General features: G+C 47.4%; 1 protein-coding gene across 2 annotated transcripts in view; it reads left to right on the top strand.

Annotated features, from left to right (window-relative positions):
- NCAPD3 (non-SMC condensin II complex subunit D3) overlaps positions 1-19,721 on the top strand; it is a 104,398-nt gene that overhangs the window by 39,253 nt on the left and 45,424 nt on the right. For both annotated transcript variants that reach the window (XM_068238794.1, XM_068238795.1), the window contains 9 exons: positions 346-471; positions 4,802-5,048; positions 5,560-5,619; positions 8,130-8,210; positions 10,346-10,419; positions 12,028-12,162; positions 14,061-14,281; positions 17,822-18,013; positions 18,114-18,214. In XM_068238794.1, coding sequence (XP_068094895.1) covers positions 346-471; positions 4,802-5,048; positions 5,560-5,619; positions 8,130-8,210; positions 10,346-10,419; positions 12,028-12,162; positions 14,061-14,281; positions 17,822-18,013; positions 18,114-18,214 — 1,237 coding nt within the window. The remainder of the gene's footprint in view (positions 1-345; positions 472-4,801; positions 5,049-5,559; positions 5,620-8,129; positions 8,211-10,345; positions 10,420-12,027; positions 12,163-14,060; positions 14,282-17,821; positions 18,014-18,113; positions 18,215-19,721) is intronic.

The following is a 19,721-nucleotide window of genomic DNA, read 5'->3' as shown; positions in this document are numbered from 1 at the left end:
TACAGCCGTTCTGCAGACAGGGGTTATGACTCTTGATCAGCTGACAGTGGTTGGTGAGCCCCTGCAGCCGTTCTGCAGATGGGGTCATGACTCTTGATCAGCTGACAGTGGTTGGTGAGCCCCTACAGCCGTTCTGCAGACGGGGTCATGACTCTTGATCAGCTGACAGTGGTTGGTGAGCCCCTACAGCCGTTCTGCAGACGGGGTTATAACTCTTGATCAGCTGACATTGGTTGGTGAGCGGTTTATGTCCAGGCAGCTTGCATGTCCAGCAGTCCACAATGGCCGCCTCCCTGTTTCTCTAGTGATGGGGTTTACTTGAAGCACTTATTCTCTCTTCTGTAGTGTCCGGATAAGACGGATTATCGGCTGTCGGCTGCCCAGGCTCTGGTGAAGCTGCAAGACAAACTACCCGACGCTAAATATGCTTCATTCATCCACTGGCTGTATAAATGGTCAAGGAATGCGAAGGTAACCGGCTGACGATTCTGTAACATTTCATTACACTATCACAGTGATGGCTAACCTTGGCACTCCAGCTGTGACAAAACTACAAATCCTATCATGCCTCTGCCTCCCCGAGTTATGCTTAGAGCTGTCAGAGTATTGCAATGCCTCATGGGACTTGTAGTTCCACCACAGCTGGAGGGCCAAGGTTAGCCATCACTGTACTATCAGCTTAGAGGAGACTTAAAGGAAATCTGAAGGGACATAAGATAAACGTGTATGTACAGTGCAAAACCTATTAATAACCAGGCTGTCTTACTTGTCCTATTTTGCTGCCTGAAAGTGTTACTATCCAGGCATGTAAGTGACAGCTTCTGTATTGTCGGGAATATAGTAAACATCACTGATGCGCAAATTACAGCCATAAAAGTTTTCCTGGCAGAATACAACTTCTGAGGGCAGGAAGAGATAAAATACATGAACTACTGACTTTTTTTTTTTTTTTTTAATTTTACTCTGGGACTCTTATTAGGCTGCCACTGAGCAGAGGTAACAAAACATTCATTCTACTTTGTAAATGTTTAAATATAAAATAAAACCATGGGATATCTAAAGTCATTTTTAGGAGTAAGTACATTGCATAAATATAATTGTTTCTCATCAGTTTATTTTCACCTCAAGTTCACTTTAAAGGGAACCTGAAGTGTGAGGGATATGGAGGTGGACATACCGTATTTATTTACTTTACAACCGTACACACGGTCATACACCCTGAACAAGCATGCAGATCAGATGTCCCAATGCAAACGGGTTGGCGACTCCCATAGTGGCTCAATCCTCAGTCAGGAGAGCTCATAATAATGCAATCTTTCTAACCTCTGAGTCCTATTAGGAGACCTCTGCCAAGTATTAGCTAATATGCTTGCTAAAATATTTCAGCTATTGGTTAGGTCATTCTCAGCGTGGGAATAAATGAGACTTTAAAGCAAGATGCAAAAACTGATCATTAATCATTTCAACAATAATTTTGAGTCTATGACCTAAAAGAAAATCAAGAGATAAAAATTAATGAAATAAGGAAAGAATGCAATGTTATATATTTGACACCTGTATGCCGGGGTCACATGATGCTCCCCTGTATGCCGGGGTCACATGATGCTCCCCTGTATGCCGGGGTCACATGATGCTCCCCTGTATGCCGGGGTCACATGATGCTCCCCTGTATGCCGGGTCACATGATGCTCCCCTGTATGCCGGGGTCACGTGACGCTCCCCTGTATGCCGGGGTCACATGATGCTCCCCTGTATGCCGGGGTCACATGATGCTCCCCTGTATGCCGGGGTCACATGATGCTCCCCTGTATGCCGGGGTCACATGATGCTCCCCTGTATGCCGGGTCACATGATGCTCCCCGTATGCCGGGGTCACATGATGCTCCCCTGTATGCCGGGGTCACATGATGCTCCCCTGTATGCCGGGTCACATGATGCTCCCCGTATGCCGGGGTCACATGATGCTCCCCTGTATGCCGGGGTCACATGATGCTCCCCTGTATGTCGGGTCACATGATGCTCCCCCGTATGCCGGGTCATATGATGCTCCCCCGTATGCCGGGTCATATGATGCTCCCCCGTATGCCGGGTCACATGATGCTCCCCTGTATGTCGGGTCACATGATGCTCCCCCGTATGCCGGGTCACATGATGCTCCCCCGTATGCCGGGTCACATGATGCTCCCCCGTATGCCGGGGTCACATGATGCTCCCCCGTATGCCGGGTCACATGATGCTCCCCCGTATGCCGGGTCACATGATGCTCCCCCGTATGCCGGGTCACATGATGCTCCCCCGTATGCCGGGTCACATGATGCTCCCCCGTATGCCGGGTCACATGATGCTCCCCCGTATGCCGGGTCACATGATGCTCCCCCGTATGCCGGGTCACATGATGCTCCCCTGTGTGCCGGGGTCACGTGACGCTCCCCTGTATGCCGGGTCACATGATGCTCCCCTGTATGCCGGGGTCACCTGATGCTCCCCTGTATGCCGGGGTCACCTGATGCTCCCCTGTATGCCGGGGTCACCTGATGCTCCCCTGTATGCCGGGGTCACATGATGCTCCCCTGTATGCCGGGTCACGTGACGCTCCCCTGTATGCCGGGGTCACATGATGCTCCCCTGTATGCCGGGTCACATGATGCTCCCCTGTGTGCCGGGGTCACATGATGCTCCCCCGTATGCCGGGTCACATGATGCTCCCCCGTATGCCGGGTCACATGATGCTCCCCCGTATGCCGGGTCACATGATGCTCCCCCGTATGCCGGGGTCACATGATGCCCCCCTGTATGCCGGGTCACCTGATGCTCCCCTGTATGCCGGGTCACATGATGCTCCCCTGTATGCCGGGGTCACATGATGCTCCCCTGTATGCCGGGGTCACATGATGCTCCCCTGTATGCCGGGGTCACATGATGCTCCCCTGTATGCCGGGGTCACATGATGCTCCCCTGTATGCCGGGGTCACATGATGCTCCCCTGTATGCCGGGGTCACATGATGCTCCCCTGTATGCCGGGGTCACATGATGCTCCCCTGTATGCCGGGGTCACATGATGCTCCCCTGTATGCCGGGGTCACCTGATGCTCCCCCGTATGCCGGGGTCACCTGATGCTCCCCCGTATGCCGGGGTCACATGATGCTCCCCCGTATGCCGGGGTCACATGATGCTCCCCCGTATGCCGGGGTCACATGATGCTCCCCCGTATGCCGGGGTCACATGATGCTCCCCCGTATGCCGGGGTCACATGATGCTCCCCCGTATGCCGGGGTCACATGATGCCCCCCCGTATGCCGGGGTCACATGATGCTCCCCCGTATGCCGGGTCACATGATGCTCCCCCGTATGCCGGGGTCGCATGATGCTCCCCCGTATGCCGGGGTCGCATGATGCTCCCCCGTATGCCGGGGTCGCATGATGCTCCCCCGTATGCCGGGGTCGCATGATGCTCCCCCGTATGCCGGGGTCACCTGATGCTCCCCCGTATGCCGGGGTCACATGATGCTCCCCCGTATGCCGGGGTCACATGATGCTCCCCCGTATGCCGGGGTCACATGATGCCCCCCCGTATGCCGGGGTCGCATGATGCCCCCCCGTATGCCGGGGTCGCATGATGCTCCCCCGTATGCCGGGGTCGCATGATGCTCCCCCGTATGCCGGGGTCGCATGATGCTCCCCCGTATGCCGGGGTCGCATGATGCTCCCCCGTATGCCGGGGTCGCATGATGCTCCCCCGTATGCCGGGGTCGCATGATGCTCCCCCGTATGCCGGGGTCGCATGATGCTCCCCCGTATGCCGGGGTCGCATGATGCTCCCCCGTATGCCGGGGTCGCATGATGCTCCCCCGTATGCCGGGGTCGCATGATGCTCCCCCGTATGCCGGGGTCGCATGATGCTCCCCCGTATGCCGGGGTCGCATGATGCTCCCCCGTATGCCGGGGTCGCATGATGCTCCCCCGTATGCCGGGGTCGCATGATGCTCCCCCGTATGCCGGGGTCACATGATGCTCCCCCGTATGCCGGGGTCACATGATGCTCCCCCGTATGCCGGGGTCACATGATGCTCCCCCGTATGCCGGGGTCACATGATGCTCCCCCGTATGCCGGGGTCACATGATGCTCCCCCGTATGCCGGGGTCACATGATGCTCCCCCGTATGCCGGGGTCACATGATGCTCCCCCGTATGCCGGGGTCACATGATGCTCCCCCGTATGCCGGGGTCACATGATGCTCCCCCGTATGCCGGGGTCACATGATGCTCCCCCGTATGCCGGGGTCACATGATGCTCCCCCGTATGCCGGGGTCACATGATGCTCCCCCGTATGCCGGGGTCACATGATGCTCCCCCGTATGCCGGGGTCACACGATGCTCCCCCGTATGCCGGGGTCACACGATGCTCCCCCGTATGCCGGGGTCACACGATGCTCCCCCGTATGCCGGGGTCACACGATGCTCCCCCGTATGCCGGGGTCACACGATGCTCCCCCGTATGCCGGGGTCACACGATGCTCCCCCGTATGCCGGGGTCACACGATGCTCCCCCGTATGCCGGGGTCACACGATGCACCCCCGTATGCCGGGGTCACACGATGCTCCCCCGTATGCCGGGGTCACACGATGCTCCCCCGTATGCCGGGGTCACACGATGCTCCCCCGTATGCCGGGGTCACACGATGCTCCCCCGTATGCCGGGGTCACACGATGCTCCCCCGTATGCCGGGGTCACCTGATGCTCCCCCGTATGCCGGGGTCACCTGATGCTCCCCTGTAATAGGCTGTGTTGTTTCCTCAGTCCTCGTACAGAATGTTTGCAGTGGAGGCGGCAGTCGCTCTGCTGGACCTGCCGGAGAGAAGCGTGGACGATTCCTTCCCTCAGGAGGAGGTGAGATTTCTTCAGCACAAGTTTATGATCCAGGAAATCGTATTCAGCCGCTGCTCAGACAAGGTCCCCACCATCCGCAGCAAAGCTCTCTCCTGCCTGGCCCAGCTGCTGGAGAAGCAAGGAGCACTGGTCGGGGTGCAGGAGATTCTGCAAGGCAGTGAGTACAGTCACCGTACGGGAACATTCCCCCTCTCCTCATCTTACTTACATTCTCACTAGAATTACACCAGAGACCTCGGAAAGTAAAGATTTATACTTACCCAGGGCTTCCTCCCGCCCCATAAACACTGCAGACCACGGGAGGACGGCGAGGGACTCAGCTGTGTTTATGGGGTGGGACGAAGCCCCAGGTAATTATCAGATCTTCAGTTTCCAAGTTCTCTGGTTTACTTTAAAGTGAGATGAAACTTCAGATCGCCTGAAAAATACAATAAACATTGTCAAATAAGAATTTACTTATTTTTCTTACCTATCCTCGTTGTTTTTAGTCTTCACTGTCAGATCTAAGAAAAATGTGATTATAAAATATTATTTCTGCTGGTTTGCATCTTTACTGTTTCTCTGTGATGCCAAAAGTGACGCCACTTCTGCCCCCCCCCCTTTTTTTCCCCCCTTTAACCCAGCCAATCACGATGTGAAGTTTTAACTGCTTTGCATTTGTCTTTTAGGTAGTTGCAGAACGGTGTCCGCATCCTCCACCACCGAGAGTTCGGTCAATGGCACAGAAGGTGAGGCATTAAAAATGAAAGCCCATTTTTCAGGGAGCAACAAAGCGTAAAATGCTGGCATTCGTACACTTAACTGTTTGGCTTAAAATGAGGCCCTGATCAAGCGCGTAGCAATAGCCATAGCAGCTGCTATGAGACCCTGGATCAGAGAGGGCCCAGGTGGTACTTGTTGTATGTATGATGACAATTTATTATTTGGAAATAAAGATGTATTTTTTCTGTTTGGGTTTTTTTGTTTTGTATGCTGTTAACAATTAGAAACCCTTATTTATTAAAATAACAGTAATCTACCCTCATGACATACACATTAAATCTGAGTCCCTAATGTAACTATTTATATTTTTTCTTTTTATGCCATCACTTTTGTGGGGGTGGGGAGGAGTAACTATAGTGGAGGGGAAGTAAAGGGTTAAAATTAATGGGGGATTTATTTTTAATTTGTGCGTATAATTTTTTTTATTTTTCAGGCCACTAGATGTCCCCACACTATCCTATGTACTGAACAGTACACAGGAAGTAGTGTAAACCTGTGTGTTTACTTTCGTTTTTGGGAATGACCATCCACATCTCATTGGTGCCGGATGAGCATTTACTACCGGGACTCTGATCTGTGAATGGGAATACGTTCCCATTCACCGATCACTACTCTGCCACACAGGGCTGTTGAGTCGGTACAAAAATCTTCCGACTCCTCAGTTTATGAAACTACGACTCCGACTCCGGGTGCCCAAAATGGCTCAGACTCCTCGACTCCGACTCCTTAGTCTAATACTTAACAGGGCTTTGGATTTTGTACAAAAATCATCCGACTCCGACTCCTCAATTCATGAAATCAACGACTCCGGGTGCCCAAAATTGCCCCGACTCCACAGGCCTGCTGTCACGGGCACGCGGCGCGCATTAGAAGCCACAGACTCATATCTACGCCCCCGGGGCGGTAAGTGAAGTCCTGCAGGGCGTAGTTATACGGTCTGAAAAACAATAAGTAGATACATTTGCATATAATATTAACATAATCCTGCATCAACTTGAAATGACTTGCATCTTCTTGACCGTCCCCAGTGGCTGCTTAATTACAGCTGCAGCGTGTTGCAAAATAAGACTCCTATTAAAGGAATACTATTTAAGTATCTCAATTTCTGGAAGCAGCATTAATCAATATGGCAATATGAGTCAGAACGAACACAGCATATGTTTCTGCTGTGCAGTGTGTCTTTTTATAATATACCTTGCAGACAGCGTCCCCTGAACAAACTGACGGCGACGGGTTATTGGGGCAGACCATTATGCTAGAGGTGATGCCCCTTGCCGAGTGCAGCTGTGGACTATACTGTTTTATGCTCCCCAACATCAGTGCAAGTTATGTAGCATGTTACTATGAGGAGGGAGAGACAACAGCTCTCCCTCCCTCTCACTCCAAGTCTGCCCGGCCAATAACACCATGCTTACTTGTCCTCTTCTGCTTGCGTGTGAAGAGAATCGTCAGAAGTTTCCCTTCACACTAGTGAAGCCCGGTTCATGAGGGATTGGCTCATTTGAGCCGGTTCTTTCCTGTGAGTCGAGTGATCCGACTCATCACACTGAACCGAATCAGTTCAGTGAATGAGAAAGACACTGAACCGAATCAGTCCAGCATGGTGTTATTGGCCGGGCAGACTTGGAGTGAGAGGGAGGGAGAGCTGTTGTCTCTCCCTCCTCATAGTAACATGCTGCATAACTTGCACTGATGTTGGGGAGCATAAAACAGTATAGTCCACAGCTGCACTCGGCAAGAGGCATCACCTCTAGCATAATGGTCTGCCCCAATAACCCGTCGCCGTCAGTTTGTTCAGGGGACGCTGTCTGCAAGGTATATTTAAAAAAGACACACTGCACAGCAGAAGCATATGCTGTGTTCGTTCTGACTCATATTGCCATATTGATTAATGCTGCTTCCAGAAATTTGAGATACTTTAATAGTATTCCTTTAAGGTACATTAATGTGTTTTCCTTACTTTTTGGGGGGATGGAAGTGTGTATCTATTCCACTGATGTCGCTGGCCTCCCCTCAGCATTCCACCAGGCCAAGTCGCTGATCCTTGTTCCCTTCCTCCTGTGGAAATCTATCCAATGAAGCATAATTGTGGCCCCATGTCCACCCTCCTCTCCATAGAGCAGGACACGCTGCTCACTTAGAAGACGAATGACATGGCTGAGCAGGACCTAGTGTGAAAATGCCGTCTGCCGCTTTCAAGAGCCTTTGCTTTGGCAACACATCTAAAGAGTTTTGTCCGTGATCTTTAAACTTGGCTCTTTAGCTGTTAAAGAACTAAAAGTCCTACAATGCATTTGCCTTTATGAGTCATGACTGTGGCTGTCAGACTCCCGAAATGCATTGTGGGACTTGTAGTTCCTTAACAGCTGGAGAGCCAAATTTGCAGATCAGTTGTTTATCTCACCCATAGACAATGAGGTCTCCTTTCATGATCTGTAATCTGACTCTCCACATATCTCCATCCTTTCCTCTACAGCTTCCAGCCACACCCGGAAAACTATTAATGTCATGAGGACCATTGAAGTCACTGAAGCCAGTGCCGCCAAAGGAGTGGATGGTAAGGAATGTGGTGGCTCTATATTGGTCCAGCTTGGATTTTTATTACAGAAGAACTGTAGTGAAAATATCATAATCAATAATATTATTTAAAAAAAATGTTTTTTATAAGATTTTATAAATGATTTAGTCAGTGGTTTGTCCATTGTAAAATCTTTCCTCTCCCTGATTTACATTCTGAAATGTTATTCCTGTCAGGTCATCTTTGTGGAATGTTTGTTCCTGAAGCAAGTACAAAATATACAGGGTCTGGTCTCCCAGTTACTAACCTATAGGAAGTGCAACTCCTATTTTAGCGTTACTACTTCCAAAGTTGGAAACCAGAGATGAACACTTTGACACAAAATGAACATATCCCCCGATAGATTTTACAAAATAAATGCTATACCTGGTGTTTTCGCTGATCTGGTGTGCCGTTTTTTTTTTTTTTTGCTTAAACTCCATGCAAAACACAGTTCATCAGGAAAGCGAATTATTTAGTGGGCTGTGTGCAAAATGAAATCGCCATTTCTAAAAAAAACCTTTTATGACTAACAAATATAGATTTAAAAAAAACGTTTTTCAATATGCCCTTACATTACCAGACACCAGCAGCTCCTCCCATCTCATCACAGCTCTCTGTGATGCTGCAGTATACAGAACAGGAATGTAGAACCAGAAGGGGGCAGGCTTGGGCTTGAAAAGACATCAGAGAAGACAGACTCAGCTATAATAATTCCTGGGCAAAGCCAGGCTAAATGCTCAGTCGGGGATTTTATCAGGGCTGGTAACAAGCAGGCTGAGCAGTGAAGGGTGAAAGAGCAGGGTAGGTGTTCTCTCTAATGGCCCCACTGAGATATATATAGATATAGATACACATACACATACATATATACATACACATACATATATACATATATATATTAAATCACTTTAATGACGTGGGTTATAAACCACTGAAAGCTTGCATATACATTTGTTTTGGTATACCCCAGTTTAAATAATTAGAACACACATGCAGGAGGCATTTCTCTACATATATATTCTTGTGATAATTAAATAATATTCAGAAATTGCATATAAAAAGGATATAAGATCAGGATGCCATTTACTGAAATATAAGCTAACATTTTCTTACAATGTACCAATGAATAATGCATACATACCAGTACTTACCGCGCCAGTATCTAGAAGCTGCTCAGGATAGCAGGACATAGCAAAGCTTTCTGCCCACTTTTTTTTTTTTTTTTTTTTTTTTTTTTTTTAGTGCTAAAAGAAACTAGCTCCACCTGCTAAACATGAATGTTTGCAGCAAATTACATCACCAACATTCTGGCGTTGGAATTTTCTTTTGCTGCGAACTATGAGTCCTTCTAGGAGCCCTTTGCTAATACACTTGCTTGCCAGAATATTTCAGCTATATGTCTCTCTCTGAGTCTCTTACAGCGTGAGGCCTTATCACATTACAAACGCGGATGGCCATGCGTGTGGAACGCAACGTGCGTTTGTGTGCGTTGCGTGGCTGATCCCATCACTGAAAAGCGAATGGGACAGGGGCGCGTTTTTGCAAAAAATGCGTGCAGCATGCGTTCCCGGACCGCACAGGTCCGGAACGCATGCAGTGTGAACATCAGACATTGCACTATATGCAATGTCTGATGTCGTGCGTGTCGGCCACCTGCACGCGTTTCCAAAACGTGGCTGGAAACGCGTGCAGTGTGAACGGGGCCTTAGAAAATGTTAGATAAATGTTTCACCTATTATAACACACAGTAGACAAGTTCATAATCTTCAATCATTTCAACAATAATTTGATGAGACTTTCACCTACAAGAACATCCAGAGAGAAGAGAAATTCATGAAATATATTGAATACAATGTTATATCTGACACGAGGGGGGGGGGGGGGGGGAGAGAGAATGCATTCCATATAGCTAAACAGCCTAAGCTAAGCATCTCCGGGAGGGTGGGTCTACAAACCAATATACATATAGACAGATGGACATATTTTGGTAGCAGTTTAAACTCTTTAGTAAAATAATTCCTTTGTCTTTCGGGGAGTTTTGTAGCGGTTTGCTATCGCAGGTGGTCGCTGGTTGTCGTCACTTTATCGCACATTGCTGCTTCTCACTGATGATCTGTCGTTGCCTCCTGCAGGACAAGAGATGTTGGAGACGCTCCGCTTGAGAGCCGCTGACGGGAAAACAACCGTCCGGAAGTCTGCGCTGCAGGTCAGTCACCCGATCCTTCAGAACCGCCATCATTTCCCAACAAAACCGATGGGATTGTGAACAGGGGAAATACAAAAATGTCTCCCAATTAAGTGAAAAGAAAACAGATTGTTGGGCTAGAACAGTGGTCCTCCAACTAAGGCCCGTGGGCCGGATGTGGCCCCCTGAAGCTTTTTTTTTTTTTTTTTTTTTACCAGCCCCCCACACGCTGAAAATCTATTGCTTATAGATGTGCTCTGCTACATCTTTAAATATTGGTGGTCCGCATATGGAATAGCAGTGCTGGCACCACCCATCCACATGGAAGCCAGAAAGCAGTAATTTCGCTGGTTTCCAGTCAAATTCCACATCCGGTGACACTGCTGTCCACTGCAGGTTGTCACCTGGGTATGCTTCACTGTCTGAACAAGAGCCTATGCTCTACCTTAGGCCCTTTTCGCTTGTCCTAAGACCAAATTGCACTCCTAGATATCATAAAACAAACTGCCTCTATATGTTTGTTGTATACTACCCCTCCTCTTGTCCCCCCTCCCCCCCCCCCCATTTCCTTTAGATTGTAAGCTCACAAGGGCAGAGCTCTCTCCTCCTTTTGTGTCTTGAAATCATTATACATTTTATTCATCATGTTACTTTTATCAATGTCTTTACCAATTCTGTATTTTGTATTCTGTATAGTTATTGTATTTTGTCACTAATTATAAATCTTGTATATTTGGTGTACACCATTGTCTGTATTATGTACCCTGTGTTCGTTTCTTACTTTGTACAGCGCCACGGAATATGTTAGCGCTTTATAAATCAATAATAATATGGTAGGACATTAGACTATGGCTATGGTAGGATTAGAGTGTGAGCTCCTCTGAGGACAGTCAGTGACATGACTGTGTACTCTGTAATGTGCTGCAGGAGGTGTCAGTGTTATATAAATGCATAATAATAATATGAGAGGACATTAGACTATGACTATGGTAGGATTAGAGTGTGAGCTCCTCTGAGGACAGTCAGTGACATGACTATGTGCTCTGTAAAGTGCTGCAGGAGATGTCAGTGCTATATAAATACATAATAATATGGTAGGACATTAGGCTATGACTATGGTAGGATTAGATTGTGAGCTCCTCTGAGGACAGTCAGTGACATGACTATGTGCTCTGTAAAGTGCTGCGGAAGATGTCAGTGCTATATAAATACATATTAATAATATGGTAGGACATTAGACTATGACTATGGTAGGATTAGAGTGTGAGCTCCTCTGAGGATAGTCAGTGACATGACTATGTACTCTGTAATGTGCTGCAGGAGATGTCAGTGCTATATAAATACATAATAATATGGTAGGACATTAGACTATCACTATGGTAGGGATTAGATTGTGAGCTCAATCGTCAAACTGTAAATCCACGCTTACTTTAAAATGCATTGTCTACACGCATATCACACATATGTGGACAACACGCAGGCGTCTCCCAGGAATACTGGGCCTCCCCAACCACAGCATCCAGCTGACTGATCTATATACTTAGCCCGCATGTTCTCTTCTGTACAGCATACGATTCCTCACCTCGCAGTGACTCCGCCCTAACTTGTCTTCACTTTTCTCCTGCTCAGGTCTTGATGAGCATCCTGAAGTATAGCCTCGTTCCATGCAGCGCTGAGGAGCTGGCCATACTCCGGGACAGATGCCGAGATCCAGCGTTGTCTGTGCGTAAGCAATCGCTGGTGTCTCTGACTGAACTTCTGCAGGTAAGATCTCATCTCCCGCTAATAAAAAGGGACTCGGGAACAATGTCCACCATATGGAAGTGTTTACTTGGAGGAATAGACAGGTGAGGCACTGATTGCTGCAACAGAGATAACTTTTAATCCACGGTGTCATGACCCATCAGGGTACACGGTGGGGGTGAGGGAGGCCTGACAGCTGTTTCGCTTTAAGACAAAGCTTCCTCAGAGGCCAGATAAGAAGAGCCTCTGAGGAAGCTTTGTCTTAAAGCGAAACAGCCATCAGGCCTCCCTCACCCCCACCGTGTACCCTGATGTGTCATGACACCGTCGATTAAAAGGTATCTCTGTTACAGCAATTCGTGCCTCACCTGTCTCTTCCTTCAAGTACATGCTGTGATCATTTCTGAGTGCACAATTGAATATGGAATACTTAATCCGGTGACCCAATAACCATTGCTTCGGCCGGTATCTAGTGCCAGTCTGTCTCCTCGTACATATTGATTATATGGAAGTGTTTGTAGCGATATCAACTTCCTGTGTGTGTGGTTGTAGTTCCTTTCCTGAATTCCTGCTATAATTTTGTGTGACCAATCAGCAGGCCTGGGCATTGGTGCATTGAAAGCGCATGTAATAGACTTTCAAAAAGTGTATGTGCACGTTATATTTGCGGGGGTTTTTATGGTAATCTGTCCACTCGTATTTCTAGCTACTCACACACTCCTTACAAAAGTCACTAACTACCTCCTGGTTTCAAAATCCAAAGACCAGTTCTCCATATTGTTCTCTGCCTTTCATATTATTGATCAGTATCTACGCCGGACCCCCAATCAAGGATCTAGCATGTTCTTGGATGTCTCTTACCCATCTGGACCTTTTTGTGGTCTCCTACCTCAGTACCAACTTTTCACCAGGCCTGCTTTCTGTTGGTGTCCCACAAGGTTCGGTTTTTGGACATCTTCTCTTCTCCATCTACACTCATGGCCTGTGAGTGTTATTTGCAGGCCCAACGTTCTGTCTATTATGTCTACCTTCATGTCATCCTGTTTCCTCAAACTAAATACGAGTAAAGAAGAACTTGTATTCTTTCTCCTCCCATTCTTTCACATTTGTGGGGGGGGGGGGGGGGGGGGAGATTCCAGGTTTAAAGCCCCCAGATGGAGTATGCTGCAGAGGAGGTGGGGGGGGGGGGGGGTTAGGGTGGTTGGCACTATTTAACTACAGAGTGCTGCTTACGGACTCACAGCTTACGGTCCTTACATAGATGTTCTCACGCCCACTGACTATCTCCCAGCATGCACTGGATGGCCAAAGAAGCACAATCTCACCAGGAGATTGCAGAAGATAGCTGATCCCATACAGACAGGGCTCAGAAGAGCAGCGCCTCATAAGTAATGACGCTCGCCCCACACCACCCCCCCCCAAACTGCTCACTCCATTATGGGATAGTTCATAAACAAAAACACTAGTTCTCAGTTGCCATTAATGCCCCCTCTTTTTTCCCTCGAATGTCCCCGCCCCTTGAACAGCAGATCATTTTGGTCTCTACCAACACACATTATCCAGTGTAAGAGTTGGTGGGAGTGACTCCTTAGTCATGCACCCTCCCATTGGGCTCTGCAGAGAGAGGGGAGTGGCTGTAATATACCTGCGCTCCTCACCAACACTGAACAGCAGAGGGCAGTGCGAGCATGCTCTTACCCCCCTCTTAGAAAGCCCTGGAGAAGCCTGGCTGATGCAGACACAGCAGCCTGATCCCGTCAGACCCCAGGCCAGATGTATGGACGTCAGTGTTTGCTGCGGGTACAGGTCTCATAGCATTAATGTTTGATGTGGCGGGTTTTCCATTTCTGACTTCTGAGTTTATCATCGTAGGTTGCCCCCTAGTGACCGCGTCTGGTATAATATTGTGTGTCTTTCAGGCCCAGCCTCAGAACGTGATGGTCCAGAAAGCCTGGCTGAACGGAATGATCCCGGTGGTGATGGACACGGAGTCCACAGTGCAGGAGAAGATGCTCGAGCGTTTGGATGAGGTCCTTTTACAGAACATAAAACACTATAAATATTATACAGACTACGAAGAGAAGCAGAAGCTGACCTGGGATCTGCTGCAGCTGCTGTCCACAGAGTGCCAGGATCTCAGGTGAGTATACTGACCTGCGCTGAAGAGACTGTTCTGCGTGCGCACGGCACAAAAGCATTGTCAGATATTACCGTGCGGACTCTTGGAACTTGTCTTCAGTCCTTTACACTGCAAACTCTACCTCAGGGCTGGTGCACACCTAGAGCCATTCTGAGAGCTTTTCAAATGTATATGTATGGGATTGATCACACCAGAGCGATGTGAATTTTTTTTCCTCCCAAATGCGGGTCCTGCGATTCAGCCTCAATGTTAAAGGCCATCCGAGGTGAAAATAAACCATTGCATCTATGCTTCTTTTTCTAGAAATTACCTTTTTTTAGCTATCCCACAGTTGTATTTTATATTTAAATCTCCTTTTTAAGTTTTTACTGTTTCATGACCTCTTCTCATTGACACAATCATTGAAGTATGTCAGAGCTAAAATCTATGAACTATTGACCCTTTTTATTTCTTTCCTGCTCTCAGAAGCCATTTACTGCCAGGGAAGTGTTTTATGGCTGCAATTCCTTATCACTGACGGTTACGCTGTAGTCTGACCCGGTCCCAACCCAGACAGAAACTGTAATTTGCATACCTGATTTTTAACTTTCAGACCGACCAAAAAACAGCCTAGTTATGTGTGCTTGGCACTGTACAAACACATGTCTATTTCATCATGTCACATGTCACTTTGGATGTCCTTTAAGTATAGGAAAGTGGAAAATTGCTCTAAAAAGCGCTAGAACAGAGCAATTTTACAAGTGTTTTTTTTTTGTTGTTGTTTTTTTTACAAAAGCTTTACACTTGCAGCTCTACTGTACAAAAAATAAAAAATTGCTACACCAAAATGATCCAGAAATCGCTAGGCATAACTAGAAAATGCTTAGAATCGCTTAGATAAATCACTTCTAAGAACGCTGAGCGTTTGCGATTACGCTGGCGCTTTTAGGTGTGCAGCAACCCATAGAGAATAGTTTGTGCTGAAGGATGTGACCAGCGTTGATGTCCGTCTGTTTTTGGATTGATACGAATCTGAATCATCGCATTTTCTTTATTGAAATGTATTTATTTATTTATTTATTTTTTTCTGCATCCTGCTAATTAAATATGTGCATATTAAGTGTAATATTTGCATAGTTGATCACCGGGGCACATAAACTGATTTGACATTGCAGAACTTACAAGAGACTAGGATTTAGGTCTGAATCCACCAGAACATCAATTCAGACATTGATTAATAAATATAGGACAGATGCTTAACCGGCTTATCACCGTCTGTCTCTGGCCTTTTAAGGACCGGAGACTTTTTTTTTAAAAAAAACATTTTTTTACTTCGTGATCGCTGGGATTAGTTCGCAGGGTCACTGGCTCCTGACTGGCTAAAGCCCCATCTACACCATACAATTATTTTTTTTTAAAAAAAATTTTGTGTCCAATTCGATTCATTGATTCTAGTCAATCCGCCATGTCCGATCGGGATTCGATTCAATTTGCCATTGCAAAACAATGGCAAATTGAATCGAATCAAATCAAATCCCGATCGGACATGGCGGATTGAATCAAATCAATGAATCGAATCGGACAAAAAATTGTATGGTGTAGATGGGGCTTTAAAGCTGAGTTCAGTGCCAGCGGGTGTGCATCATTGCATCACATGTGACGGGAGCCGGTGTAGTAAAATCTATGCTTTAGGTCTAAAGGACAACTGAAGAGAGAGGTATATGGAGGCTGCCATATTTATTTCTTTTTAAACAATGCAGATTGCCTGGCTATCCTGCTGATCCTCTGCCTCTAATATTTTTAGCCATAGCCCCTGAACAAGCATACAGCAGATCAGGTGTTTCTGACGTTATTGTCAGATCTGACAAAATTAGCTGCATGCTTGTTTTTGTTTGATTCAGACTCTAATGCAGCCAAATAGATCAGCAGGGCTGCCAGGCAACTGGTATTGTTTAACAGGGAATAAATACGGCAGCCTCCGTATTCTTCTCGCTTCAGCTGTCCTTTATCCACTTTACAACCGCCTAATGCCAATCGGCAGCTGCAGAGTGGCTCCCCCAGGATCGCCGGCGTCTAGTCCTGGGGGCGGAGATTAGCACGGATGCGCGTTTATCCCAGCTGAGTCAGCCTGCCAGCCGCGATCGAAGCTAGCAGGCTATAAAAACAGGCCGCAAATGCTTGCACAGCGCTGCGATCTAATGCAGCGCTGTATGGGGACAGCTCTGTCACTGAGCTGTCCCCAGGAGAGGCTCACAAAGCAATCCCTCTCATAGGCTGATGCCTATGACAGGTGGTCACTGTTATTGGATCTCGGGGAAGGGGGGGGGGGGGGGGGTGGATTAATGATTTTATTTAAAAAAAATAACATAAATAAAAGTAATTAAAAATTAAATGTGGCAGCAGCAATCAAATGTCACCAACAGAAAGCTGTGTTGGTGGCAAGACAAGGTGGTAAGTTGTATGGCCGTGCAGCACACTATTAAAGTGGACCTGAACTCAGCACTCCTCTCTGCTCTAAAAGATACACAACAGCATAATAACCTTTAAACAAAGAACATGTATTTGTTACAGCCGATACAAATCCTAAAATACATCCGCACGGTTTCTACTTCCTGATTCATGGAAGCCGACATATTGTTTACAGCCTGTGCTTTCACATGGGCTTATCTGCCATAGGCAGTCATGTGACACAGGGGGCGGGGAGGGGTCAAATTACAACGAGTGATTAAACACAAATGAGGGGGGATTAGACAGGCTTAACCCTCTAAATACATACAGGGTGCATTTCTCTGTTTTCCTTTTGTCCTGTGCAAGAGTTCAGGTCCACTTTAAAGCTGCAGTGTGCTGAATTGTAAAAACATGGCCTGGCCACTAGGGGGTGTAAGCCTGTGGTCCTCAAGCAGTTAAAGTGAACCAGAGACAAACCACCCTCATGCATTTTACCATATATATCAGTGAGAACATTAGAGAAAGCACCTACCATGCTTTCTCTTTCATTCTGCACTGCACAGCCTGCTTGTTATCAGCGCTGATAAAATCCCCCACTGAGCATTCAGTCTGGCTTTGCAGGGAATGATTATAGCTGTGTCATTATAGCAGAGCCAGTAGGGGGCAGGCTTGGGCTTGAAAAGACATCAGAGAAGACAGACTCAGCTACAATGATACCCGAGCAAAACTAGATTGAATGCTCAGTCCGGGATTTTATCAGGGCTGATAACAGGCAGGCTGAGCAGTGAAGAATGAAACAGAGAGCAGGGTAGGTATTTTCTCTAATGTTCCCACTGATATATATGGTAAAAAACATGAGGGTGCTTAGTCTCTGGTTCACTTTAAGCAGCCACAGATGTGCCATAGGTTTTCTTCCCCCCACCCTTCACATTCGAATAGGCAGCATTTACCTGTGCGACGAAACGCAGTGAATGGCCCTTAGTGAAGACGAGCGCTCAGGGTTTTCATAAAGCATTGTGTATGAAAGCATTACAGATCCGCCTGTCTGCATCTCCGCCTGTTTTGTGTGCTTAGGTTGCATTTGAATAATGAGTTTGTTTTTTCTCTTTCCAGTCGTTACCTGACAAAAGTTTGTAGTTTGTGGGGCAAACAAGACAAGTTTTCTGCTACTTTATTCAAAAACCTGATCTCGCACACGGGCACAGAACACGACACTCCGGCCTGGATGCTGCTGGCTAAGGTCACCATCTTTGCCCCCAAACTGGACTATACCAAAATCCTGAGCACGTGGGAGGAAGTCAGCAGGTGAGGGCTCCCCCATCATGTCGTTATCTTGGTCTCTCCCGCTGGAAAGTCCTTCTTGAGAGAAGCATCTTATTGGCTGTTGTTGTTTTCTCTTTCTTAGGCAAAATGACACGTGCTTCAGCCCTGCCACTTCCCATATTATGTATGTCATTGGTCACATTGCGAAACACCTGACTGCAGACAGCCGGACCCAGCTGATAGGTGAGTACTCCCATCTGGAGCATGATTACAAGTTAAAGAGGAACTCCAGTGAAAATAATGTAATTTAAAAAAGTGCTTCATTTTACAATAATTATGTACAAATGATTTAGTCAGTGTTTGTCCATTGTAAAACCTTTCCTCGCCCTGATTTACATTTTGACATTTATCACATGGCGACATCTATACTGCTGGCAGGAGAGATCTGTGGAAGGAGATGATGCTTTTTTTTTTTTGGCAGTTGGAAACTGCTATTATTTCCCACAATGCAACAAGGCTCCCACAGTGTGATGTTAGAACCATGGTCCTGACATCACACTGTGGGAGGGCCTTCACCAAATATCAGCCATACAGCGCCCCCTGATGATCTGTTTTGTTAAAAGGAAAAGATTTCTCATGGGAAAGGGAGTATCAGCTACTGATTGGGATGAAGTGCAATTCTTGGTTACGGTTTAGAGAGCAGTTCAGACTAAAGTTGACCCCCTTGTCCTAATGTGAGATACTGCTTAGCTGGATGGCCAACAATCTGTTTTCTATCCAAACTCCTCCCGCTATCTCATCACCACTGTTAGGAAGGAGCTAGGAAAGGACATCCACCAATCAATTTCTGTGAACACAGAACTGACTCCTCCCACAGAGGGCAGAGGTGGGTGGAGTCAGGTGATGGCTCTGTGCAGAGGAAGACACTCCCACTCTGCTGCCAGCTGTGTTTTTGTGTGCACACATCTGAGTCATGTGTCTGAGGTTTCCAAAGGGAATTTCTTTGGTAACGCTTTATCAAATATGAAAACTGAGTATTGCAGTCCCCTATTCACCATTACTGACACTGAGACATCCAGGAGTGTCAGAAATATTGTATCTTGATTATCAAGCTGACATTTGTTTTAGGTAATCGCGCATAGTTGTAGAGATAATTAGAAATATGTATCTAATAAGGTATTTAACTTGTGTGTATTACAAAATTTGTATGTAGTGTTGATGTGACCTCTAGTAATAGTCTGACTCTTTAGTATGAACTGAAGTAACCGTTGACCTACTTAAAGGGAACCAGAGAGGAACGGGGGGTTGAAAAAAGAAAATGATTTTATACATACCTGGGGCTTCTTCCAGCTCCATAAGCCTGAATCGCTCCCACGCCGCCGTCCTCAGCTTCCTGGATCCGCCGGTACCGGGCCCGTCACTTCCGGCGGACGCGGCCAATTGTCCGCATCACAGGGGCTCCCTCCATACATGTACGCATGCGGCAGCGCAGTAAGCAGCCACATGCGTATCTGTATGGAGAGCGAGCACCCTGTAATGCGGAGAATTGGCCGCGTCCGCCGGCCGACTTGCCGACTCGCGGCAATGACGGGACCCGGTGGCGGCGGATCCAGGCAGCGGAGGACGGCGGCGTGGGAGCGATCCGTGCGTATGGGGCTGGAGGAAGCCCCAGGTATGTATATTGAATCCTCTCTGGTTCCCTTTAACTGGCGGGGAAAAAAAATTCACTTACCTGGGGGCTTTCCCAAGC

Source organism: Hyperolius riggenbachi, chromosome 6 (genome assembly GCF_040937935.1).
Source record: "Hyperolius riggenbachi isolate aHypRig1 chromosome 6, aHypRig1.pri, whole genome shotgun sequence".
Classification (NCBI taxonomy): domain Eukaryota; kingdom Metazoa; phylum Chordata; class Amphibia; order Anura; family Hyperoliidae; genus Hyperolius; species Hyperolius riggenbachi.
The sequence above is the reverse complement of the archived record's forward strand: the minus strand, read 5'-3'. Positions and strand labels throughout refer to the sequence as shown.